Here is an 11,185-nt window from a genome sequence, read left to right as displayed (position 1 = left end):
TGTACCGGTTAAAATGAAGCCCCACCTACAGGTCAAAATAAATAATGCATAGAAACCATTACTAAATAAAAATGTGTGCCACATCAGTACAAAGGAGCGTGCAAATCAGAGAAACAATATAGTTTAATTTTTATAAAATGTTGTCACTGGTGCAGCAGCGTTTAGTTCCATCAGCCTTTCCAAGAACCTGGTATACTGGTAAATTATACATTCTTCCCAATGTAGTAAATTATTTTCACATTAAACAAATCTCCAAATGATTTCATAGATTTGTCAGACATATAACAATTGGTTGACTGATGACAAAACATTGCAGCGACTTGAAAAGTGCGATTACCATAGACCCACGACATGGAAACAATTTAACACAAAAGTAATATTTCAATACTGCAGCCGACTTAGTACGAAAGTATGAAATTCACTTGCATCACCCGTGTTTTGACACGTTTTGTTTGTCCACAAAATGTAAAAAGAAAAAATGTATATAGCCTAAACAATAAATAAGACATGAGCTGTTTTGCACAGGCACCTTCCAAGCTTAAAAGGATCCTTCAAATGCGCACAGCTTATCAGAGGTCTATATAATGACCAGACCTGATGTTGTCTTCCTGGCAATGGGGTGTGGTCCAATCAGCTAACAAGCCTTAGGACCATTGATGCTGAATGAAGCATCTGGCTTATTTTAGAATTATTTTTGTTTTGCCTTTTCCTCTCTGAGGTCACGCTCCCCAGCTAAGAATTTGTACGCATTAAACAATGGCATCATGTGACTTCAGAGTGTCATATGTCACATTGCTGTATGATACGATTGACTGAAAGTACCCATCTAAGCACTGTAATATATGTAAGGCGTTAGCAACTGTTCACATGCTTTCCCTGTAGTCAACTTGCTGGGGTGTGCTGACGTTCTCCATCGCATCTGATCGTTACGGTCGTAATACGGGTTAGCGACTGGACACGGGCCTCTTCACTCCCATGACTCTGAAGGTGCTGCTGGCGATCTTCTCATAGAGTAGAAACATGAGTGCTGCCGTCAGGACAGTCTGAAGGAGTTTAGCCTCCAGGCCTTTGAAAAGGCCCTGCCACCCATGCCTCCTGTGGGAGATGTAAGAAACATAAAAACCAATTGGCACAGGTGAAATACATTTTCACAAATGCTAATGCACGTTTCTGGACTTTATAGCATGTATTCCCAAAACTTGCACCGTATTCATTAAAACTCAATCAAAATAAAACGTTCCACTCAATCATATTCTCTGGCATATAAATTAACTTAGCCCTCAGGTGGCACACAAAAGCATAAAATGCAGTGTCACTAGTGAATACCAATTGCGTATTGCTGAGAGAAATTTAAAACACTATAATAAACATATTAATGAATAACCATAAGGTGTTCTAGAATGTACCCCACACATTCTGCAATTTGCAGGACATTATAGACCGTCAATTATATGCTGAAGACTACAGAAATATTACATTGCATTAATTGTGTTAGGGGTTTTGCAATGCAATTAACCAACAGCTGTAAAGAAACACAAGAAGACTGGGAAAAGTGTCTAGAAAGACATAGGAATTGTCATTGAAATAAACATTCACTCTGCCTCAGCGTCCTGAACCTGACCTTCACAGGCTATCTTTTCTGACCAGCCCCTATGCTTTGAAAAACACCATTGTCTCAGATGATTCTTCTTGACCGGACTTCTCTAGACATACATGGTGGTTTTCAACAACAATGACAAGTTTTTGGGGTCTCAGAATTTCTGAATGACGTAACACCATTAACTGATGTCTCTCAATTATACGAAAAGAAAATGTGTGCGACATACAATCGGATATCTGATAATACAAGTCTTGTGTACTTTTCCTGTATTGTCCTGCATGTGCTCCTGCACACAGATTCAGGGTACAGAAAACAGGGTGGTCAGACCAATAGTGAGCTATGCTTACAGTAAGACAGCGATTTCCAGTGAAAAGACTCAGGTTTGTCTGGACTCTCATCCCAGCTTCCATCATCATAATACAATGGACTGGACACTTCAGGAGGAACCATGTTATCTGACAGTGACCTACTGATGAACACGAGCTGAGATGAAGGCATCCTGGAACACCAACCACCGACTGATAGATAAATGCGTTCGCTGTGGTTGTGACAGTTGTGGCGGCTGAAGATAGGGTTGTGTGTGTGTGTGTACGTACCTCACTCTGTTGATCAGTAGATGCATCACCCCTCTCAAGCTATTCAGCAGGGACCTGCCTGTGTGTTCTCCATGTTGGCCAAACTGACAGTGAGATGCAGACAAGAAACAAGCACCATAGACATTAGTGCACAGAGGTCAATCTATTAGCTTAGAGAGGAACATGCCAGAGAGTCCAATGTCACAGCAGAGCACTGAGAAACATCTACAAACATTGTAGCGCACACACACACACCCACTCTTGTGGGAACCAGATAAACAAGAAATCCATGATCTGGCTCTTGTAATGTAAGAGTTGAATATGCCTGCCTTAATGCTTGAACCTACCAGTAATCACAATTCATTTTACACTAAACCCAACCTGGAGAACCTGACCAGGAGACTTTTTCCCAGTAGGGACGGGACAACACACACACAGACACACATACAGACACACACCTTACCCTGAGGATGGACTGTACAGTCTGCAGTGGATAAGTGACAGTTGTGGCCACAGCTTTGGCTACAGCTCCGATCATAAACGCCTCCAGAGACAGCAGCTATGAGTGAGGGCAGGCCACAGTGTTAGGCTTAGCTAGGTCCAGTTTAATGCCCTCAACACAGGTAAGGGCAGGCCACAGTGTTAGGCTTAGCTAGGTCCAGTTTAAGGCCCACAACATAGAAGAGGGCAGACAAGTGTTAGGCTTAGCTAGGTGTAGTTGAAGGCCCTGAACACTTAGTTACAAAAATTAAGTTGGAAACCTGTCACAATTTTGGTAAACAGTTAAGGGGTGGCCCTGAAGAATTTCAGAGAGGCTATACAGTGTTTGCTTTTGTTAGGAAAAAGACTAAGCACACAAGGCATTTATCATGTCATATGCAAATAACTAATGGATGTAAATTAATTTAATGAATAATATAATGTTGATATAGCAACTAAAGTCTTTAGCTTTTACACAGTTTGGACAATGCACCTGAACATTCCGGAAACACCACCTCGCTCGACATAATTCAAGAAACTGGTTTGTGATACATCTCTGGGAGAGAAACATCTATGTCTGTATAGCGTAGAGCACAGACACCATTACACGGCAGTATCCTAGCCAGAGTACTCTGACATACTGGTGATGGGACTGCACCATGACTGTGTACTTATTAAAAAGAGGTGTGCACTGGGCAAGTAATGAAGTGAGCTGTTCCTATTTGCTTTGCTGTAAGACCTAGGAAGGTGGGCTTTTCCCCCAACCAATGAGAATTAAAGTTTCATGGCAAATCCCATCCAGTCTTCAGGTCATATTCATTATGGGGGGGATTTATCAATATCTCAACATGTAGACCATGAGGACCGGTTCCTCTCTTCGTCTCAGGTCCTTCATAGGCTCATCCACATGACGGGATGATCAGCGGGCCGACAAGCAGGGAAGACAGGGTCTATTCCAGACTCGACCGGAGCACAACGGTAGGTTGTGTCTGCCTCGAGGTCCACAGTCCAGTTGACTCGGCCCTTACCTCTCGGTGCACCCCCTTCTTCAGCTGTCGCTTCAGGCCCTCGTAGATCATGAACTGGACGGCCGGGTTGAGCACCAGCAGGAGAGAGGGGAACGTCCCGTTCCACAGGGCTCCAATCCCTTCATCCTCAACAATCTGTACAAAGGCATCTGGTGGCGGAAGGAGAGGGAACCTGGTTACCGCAAAGACAGCCAGCCACGGTGACCCAAAGACAGCCAGCCACGGTGACCCAAAGACAGCCAGCCACGGTGACCCAAACACAGCCAGCCACGGTGACCCAAACACAGCCAGCCACGGTGACCCAAACACAGCCAGCCACGGTGACCCAAACACAGCCAGCCACGGTGACCCAAACACAGCCAGCCACGGTGACCCAAACACAGCCAGCCACGGTGACCCAAACACAGCCAGCCACGGTGACAAGAGCTTTGATATATAGAAGATGAGAAGAAAATGAGCAAATGAGAGGCTGAAAAGGAATGACAGAGAGACATGGTACGGGGGCACACACATCAGATTTCACGGCCACTTCATCAGTTTTAAAAAACGTATACTGCTGCTGCTGTTCTTACCCATGATGCCAGAGTAGTTAGTGGGACGGATGTCTGCATTGCGGAACTTTGCCCCCTGAAGCTTGAGGCGGGTGTTGACCACCCACAGTGGAGTTGTCACAAGCACATTCACTACACCTGTAGAGAGACAGAGGGAAACCGATAGCTTGGAGTCATTCCTTGACACGTAGTGTTTTTAAGTCAGAATAACTTGGTATATCAGGTGACATTCACAACCAACTGGTTTGAAGTGTTTTATTTTCCCAACTTTTTTTTGTTGTTGCCGGCACTGGAATTTACAAGACAGAAGAACGGTGAGAAGGCAGTCCAGCCTAGAGGAATGGTCTCTCCAGCCCCACCATGTAATATCAAGACTCATCCAGCCCCACCATGTAATATCAAGACTCATCCAGCCCCACCATGTAATATCAAGACTCATCCAGTCCCAACATGTAATTTCAAGACTCATACAGTCACACCTTGTAATATCAACATCCATGAGCTCATCTGACGAGAATTATGGGAGACCGGTGGCTATTACCTTTATCTCAGATAAATGACTGGTTATAACAAACACTTTTGGTTATGTGTTTTCGCAGTGTTTGGCAATAAAAAAAATACAAAAAATAAACCGGACCAAATTAAAGAAATTCCATACAAAAAAATAATGCAACTATAGTTCCTAAGCTGCACATGAAAACATCTGGGTCTCAGGGGTCTTGGGCAGGCCAACCTGACGTGATGCCAATGAGCAGGTCTTTGCTTGGGGTTGACTTGAGTCCTCGAAGCCAGCTGGCCTTCAGGCTGTGGAAGCAGTAGAAGTAGACGAAGTTGGAGCAGCACAGACTACAGATCACCGGGAACCAGCCCCTGTAAGGTGCCAGCCTGCACAGGGGACACAGGGGGAAAATGACACATCCTTGGTTGATTCTGTGAATACAAAAAGGGGGGGGGGGACGACAAATGTGAAGGAGTAGATTTACAGTGCTCGTGTTAACTCACAACCCCTCTTCCTTGACGATCTCCGATAAAATGGTAGGAGTGGACCTTGCTTTCCTCTTCTCGTCCACTACAGAAAAGAAGAATAGACGTGAGACTTCCACACCAATTAACATAAAGTATGAAGTTATGGACGGAGTAGCCTCACCTTGCAGCCGGAGTCTCGCGGTGTCGAGTGGGAAGAAAACGGTCATAGCTGTCACACTCCCCTACAAATATTCAGTAATTCGGTCACTTACAAGCAGGATCTTAAAATGGGAACCTTTCGTGATTTTAGGCTAACAGTATTTATAGGGGACAGCCTTGACAGTTTTAGCTCGTGAAATAGCAATTCTTGACGAAAACAATTCATGTCAGAGCACTAACTTTACCCCGAATCTTGTCAATTTATCATTAATCGAAATCAGCAATAACATGTGATTAACAAAGCAATGCACATTAATACAAAGTTCACTTACCACTGCTCCTGCCATTGCATGAACCAAGCTTTCGTACGAGAAAACCTCCGCAAATCGAAAGTCTCCAGAGCTCATTTTGATTGCAGTAGATACAAATATAAACTTCACGTTGTTTTCCCTTTTCGACTAAGCACAATTGTTTGGCAAAATATACATTTATATTTCAATGTCTTACCCCCTAAAACACCTGCAGTATAAGAACTCTGGATCAGGGGGTTTACTCAGAATGCACTTCTACCTTTTACATCCAGGTCGTTCATATCCAAAGGCGATTGGACAGTACGTGAGGCCGCGTCTTCAATTCATTGGCTTTTCATTTTGTCAATCAAACTTAAATGCGCCCCTCTAGCTATAACTAAGTACATTTAGCAAAAAACAAACCTTTGCTTAATTTAGAAAATACTTGTTTTTTTGTGGTCCCGAACAAAATGTAAAATCTTTAATACAGAATTACAACAGGAAATCATTTAGTCAAATTAACGCATTTTAGTCTACTAGGAAGTCATTCAAGTAGTCAATAGCAGCAGAACTACAACACAAATACATTATATTTAATGCATTTATACATATATCAAGCATGCAGAGGTCGTTTGTCCCATCCGAATGTATCCATAAGTCTCTCTTCTTGTCCACGATATGTATTGACGCTTATAGACACAAACAGTCTCTCCACCGACTCGGCGAGTGTTCGACAGACAGCCTCCCCGCTCGTCCAGGAAAGGACTGCGATCGGAGCGCCCAGTAACACACTTACCAGCGCGGGGTAGATCTGCAGAGGAATCCCCAGGCACATGACTCCAACCACGGCCACAATCGATCCAGCAACCCCGCCTATTACATGTCCCGCTGAAAGCCGCACCGCCTCTCCCCACGTCACGAGAACTAACGCACTGCCCCCGCCCCCACCGAGCCACCTCCACCCAGCGCACCACCCCAACCCAAGCACCCCAAGGGCTGCAAAGGCCTGTCCGTCCCTTCCGGTGCCCAGGATGGATCCAGCAAAGGCTCCTGCAGCCATACACCCCGGGGCTAAGCTGACCACCATCCTTGATGCCCCAGCAACTACCAAAAGGACAACAAGTGGAGCAGGCCTGATCTTACCCCCGATGGCCACGTTCTTTGCCGCCCTGACCGCCGCAAGGCTCAACAGACCGCCGATGGCCACTCCGCTCTCTGCGGCCACGCTGGCCCCGACCCCCGCCCCACTTATCCCATTACACACAACTCTCAACCACACCTCGGGCCCTAGGACTTCCCCAGCCTTGCACAGTCCATCCACAGCTCCCAGTCCAAGCCCGATCAGAAGCCCCAAGCAGGGGGCGCGGAGCACTGATGAGACCAGGCCTTTAGACCCAGACAAGACCTCTGCAATCCAGACCACCAAGACCAGTGCTACCCCACGAAGTAACCAGGTGATACCCCCTGTAGAAGCTGCTCTCAACACCAGCTCCGCACCCTGGTGGAAGTCCAGTTGCCCGGTTGTTTTCAGGGTCACTTCCACTCCCGGGCTCCTCTCCTCCATGTCCCCAAGTCCAAGTGCTGTCCGTGCCCCCAGAGAGAGAGACAAAACTCCCAGTCCAGCCACGATCTGCGTGACCTCAGCAAATGCCATGAGCCCCGCTTGGATTCAGAACGCCGTGTCCCTCTCTGTTTGCTCCGCAATGGATTCTTTCAGGTAAACTCTTTTATTGGATCATCTCAGTCAATCGTTCTCCCGGTGTTTCGGTATGCGTCGGCTGAGACAAGGCACCCGTCTTCCTGTGTGAAAGGTGAAACCAGCGACTGGTTATCTGATATATCCTCTCCCGGCCTCAGTGGGTCACACTGACTGCTTACCTCTCCTGAAGCAAATCCTCCACACAGTAAGGTGCAGGTCACCTCTAGGACAGAGAATCAATAGAAAAATAAGTCTTACTTGAAAGCGCTTTTGCTGTGACGTAGGCCACACCCATTGGGTAAACACTGCCACTACTCTTCAGATAGCCTTCCTCAAACAATTTACTTCCGACAGCTCCGCTGGTGTCGCAGGTACGATTCACGCCACCGGGCTGTCAGCCGACCTCTGAGTCGGCTCCGTTCACTCAGCCTGTTGAAAGGAGCTGAAATGAAGGTGCGCCTGCGTTCTCATTCCCCTCAAAGTGCACTCGTTTTGACAGTGGCAGTGCCAAATTAGTGCACTTAGGAGGGAACAGGATGTCATTTGTGAGGCAGGCCGCCTGTTTTGGGATTTACTGGTTCAACTGGAGTCGCGAGAAAGAGTTTCACCGCGCGTGTCCCTATTCTACTCTACCTGACTAATAAGCAGTTTCTGCTGGCCACGCCGGTTTCTCCCAGGAAAAACGTTGCAACACAGTGGAGTCATTGTAAATGACTGACTACTACAATCAGTGGGTCAGTTAATGAACAAACCATTTAATCAGTAAAAATACGGTGTTCTGTTTGCAAGTTCTACTTCGTAACCAAAGAAAGTCTGTCCAAACAGGGATCCGAGTGTGAGGTCATTTCCTGTCCCTCTCTGCCAACCTCTGCAGCAGGGCGATGACAGTGTCCTGTTTGGAGGAGAGCAGCTCCAATGCAGTAGCCATCCGACCCAGGGACTCTGCCATGCGGGCCTCCCTTCGCTCACGCCTCTTCTCCCGGGCTTCCGCACGGTCGCGTCTTGCCTTCTCCTCCTTGGCCTGCTCCTCTTGCCTCCTCAGGAACTCCTGGAGCACAGAGGTGCTCTCCTCCCCTCGCTTCTGCTGCTGAGCCATGAGGGAGGTGGTGGAGGAGCCCTGGGAGGCGGAAGAGAATCGGCTGCGCTTTTTTCTGAGGAGGCGCACACGGCTGAGGTTGGAGGAGACGTGACTGGGGACGGGGGGTGGTGTGGCCAGAGCAGGGGTGGGGTTTGGCTGTAGAGGGTCTGAATTATTGGGTACCCAGGAGGAGGGCCTATCCAAGGTGGTGGAGAGAGTGAGGGGGGAGCGTACGGGCGTGGGGGTAGGGAGTGACCTGACAAACGTATACACAGGGAGGGGGGAAGGAACGGGGCTGGAGAGAGCTTGGGAGGAGGGGGAGACCAGGGTGAGTGTCCGTGAGCCAGCGGCAATGAGGTTGCCTTGGGGAAGAAGGAGTGGCTTCTGTTCAGATTTGACGGGCTCTGTGGCGACGGTCATCTTAGGTATGCCTGTTACTAGAGGTGAGCTGGTTACTAAGGCGGGGCTGCTTGTCGTCTCTGCGCCAATGGTGTCACCGAGCATGGCGTCCATCATCTTAAAGGGGAGACAGAAAGAGACAGGCAGACACAGAGTGACCGATACAGAGAGAGACAGTTAGACAGACACAGAGCGACCGAGATGGACAGAGAGTGACCGAGAGAGAGAGAGTTAGACAGACACAGAGCGACCGAGATGGACAGAGAGTGACCGAGACAGAGCGAGTTAGACAGACACAGAGCGACCGAGATAGACAAAGAGTGACCGAGACAAAGAGAGACAGAGAATGTTGAGCTGTTGGGGTTTAGGCAGCTAACTTTCCTGTCACGTCTTTTAATCTCGTCACCGGAAGAACCGACAAGCATTCACTGGATGGAAGTGGACCGCAGTGATTGGGTTTTTCATAAACCGAGTTATTACAGAAAATCCAGTACCTCAAAGTACTCCCAGGAGGTCCTGGCCTGGCCCGTCTCCCTGCATCTGTATTTCACCCTCTTGTAGGTGACGATCAGGTTGTTCCACTTGCGGCGGATCTTCTCCACAGGGTGGCAGTGGCCCTGCTCTGCCAGCTCCTTCTGGACGCTTTGGAAGAGCTGAGAGCGCTCCCGGGTCCCATAAAGGCTCCAGCGACGCCCCACCGCTTCAATCAGGTACACAATGGCCTGGTAGGAGAACTCGGGGGACACTTGGGGGAGAGGCCGAGGCGGAGGCCGGTTCGCCGGAGCTGCCGAGTGGAGGAGATGGAGTGTTTAATTGGTGCACGATTGCCCGCAAGCTGTTTTGGAAAAGGGTGCCTGTTAAATCAGTGGTTCTCAGACCTCTCCTGGGAAACCCAGGCTGTCTCACCATTTAGTTGTAGCCCTGAACTTGCTCACCTGAATGAAGCTGCCAACGACTTAATAATTAGTTAAAAAGTTGTTTCGGCTGTGCTAGAATACATCCAATACGTGGGACGGCTGCAGGGCCCCAGGACAGGTTTGAGAACCACTGCGCTAAATGATAATGAATCTGCTGTTTTTATGCTCAGTCCACCATTCTTATTTGTTTTTATTTCTTTTGTACAAAATTGCTGCACTAACATACCAGAACAAATTCCTAGTTTGTTGTGAAACTTACTTGGCAATAAAACTCTGATTCTGTGTAGGCCTGATAGCCACTATGAGTGAGAGTTGGTTCTGTGTGCTGCCAAAAAATGGGACCTTGAAGTTTGTTATCAAGATGGATAAATACATACACAAAGGAACTCCCCATCAAAGGCAAAGATTTCTCCGTTCTATTTATTCTATTTGTATTCATTTAATCCAAGCCAAAATACAGATATATAACTTTCGAAAAACGGGGCCAAATAAATATTAAAGGGGTTGTTCCATTTCTTTCACATTAGTTTGTTCACAGGGTTATATTCCACATAATTTAAGGGTTACACATTTCTTACAGAAATTATATGGTGACTTTATTTTACTCAGCTCTTGACTTACCTGGAGCAATTTTTAAGACGGTTTTGCCATCTGTTGACGTAGAGGAAAATAACCGATCACCACTCACAGAATCTAGTGCAGATTAAAGACATGCAGTTGTCACATGCGCAGTCAAAGTTAAGATCCGTATTTTTTGCGATAGCTCGTATACAATTCTGATATTGCACTATAGACTGCAGTAAGAGTAGAGGTTCCAGTGAAAAACTTAAAAATGCGCTACATTTGTGATTTACTGAAAAAGCAACTTACATAGTAAGATGGGTTTGGTAGTTTTAGTTTCCAGAATCTCATTCTTTGTTGAATACCCTGCATGGTCTTCTATCGGAACACCTCCAGGAGAAATATCATGACAAGCTGCAGACTCAAAGCCCCTACTGACCGAAAGCAACGAAGATGATTCGTCTTCTTCATCAAAAGACTCGGAATCTTCACTTTTCACCGTAATATTCAATGACATTACAGCGTTGAGTATACCAAGAGCACTTTCTTGGCTATGGAATGAAAACACTTGACTATTGTCTAAATGGACCGCGTATGTGGCAGCTTCTAGAAATACGTTGGATAAGGGGAAAGTTTTAGTCTTTCAATTACGTCTGTCACAATTGTGGCGTCCACTTTGCTGGGACCCGTGTATTTACAAAAAGCTGAAAATAAATGGCTGCGTTCTTTGCCGAGCTTGTCTGCGCAACGCTGCTGCGCAGCTCTGGGCAGGGATTCGCAGTTGGCCTCTGTGGTGACGTGTGGCCAGCGTGCGCAGGCCCTGCCGAGTGCAGAGGTTTGAACTGGGTGCAGAGACGCTGCGCAGACGCTGCCTGCCGGAAG

General features: G+C 47.1%; 2 protein-coding genes across 4 annotated transcripts; both read right to left on the bottom strand.

The window, feature by feature from the left end:
- Window positions 1-105: 105 nt before the first annotated feature.
- On the bottom strand, window positions 106-6,065 carry slc25a17 (solute carrier family 25 member 17). The gene is made up of 9 exons (XM_010892549.5): window positions 5,692-6,065; window positions 5,382-5,442; window positions 5,237-5,303; window positions 4,968-5,119; window positions 4,256-4,372; window positions 3,684-3,832; window positions 2,639-2,734; window positions 2,197-2,279; window positions 106-1,095 (listed from the first exon to the last, which is right to left on the bottom strand). Exons 1-9 carry the CDS (start codon window positions 5,764-5,766, stop codon window positions 945-947), a joined length of 951 nt encoding a protein of 316 aa, XP_010890851.1. The 5' UTR covers window positions 5,767-6,065; the 3' UTR covers window positions 106-944.
- Window positions 6,066-6,115: 50 nt separating this feature from the next.
- Window positions 6,116-11,051, bottom strand: LOC105023396. 3 transcript variants are annotated; one of them, XR_002197437.3, is made up of 5 exons: window positions 10,613-11,051; window positions 10,364-10,435; window positions 9,320-9,609; window positions 7,607-8,942; window positions 6,116-7,449 (listed from the first exon to the last, which is right to left on the bottom strand). XR_002197437.3 is itself a non-coding variant. In XM_010892550.4 (4 exons), exons 1-4 carry the CDS (start codon window positions 10,818-10,820, stop codon window positions 8,190-8,192), a joined length of 1,323 nt encoding a protein of 440 aa, XP_010890852.1. In that variant the 5' UTR covers window positions 10,821-11,051; the 3' UTR covers window positions 6,116-8,189. The 3 variants fall into 3 exon arrangements, 2 of the variants coding, with proteins under 2 accessions (XP_010890852.1, XP_010890853.1); XM_010892550.4 differs by having other exon boundaries at window positions 6,116-8,942; XM_010892551.4 differs by having other exon boundaries at window positions 6,116-8,942; window positions 10,364-10,393.
- Window positions 11,052-11,185: the final 134 nt, after the last annotated feature.

Source organism: Esox lucius, chromosome 11 (genome assembly GCF_011004845.1).
Source record: "Esox lucius isolate fEsoLuc1 chromosome 11, fEsoLuc1.pri, whole genome shotgun sequence".
NCBI lineage: Eukaryota > Metazoa > Chordata > Actinopteri > Esociformes > Esocidae > Esox > Esox lucius.
This window is presented reverse-complemented; position numbering and strand designations above follow the sequence as displayed.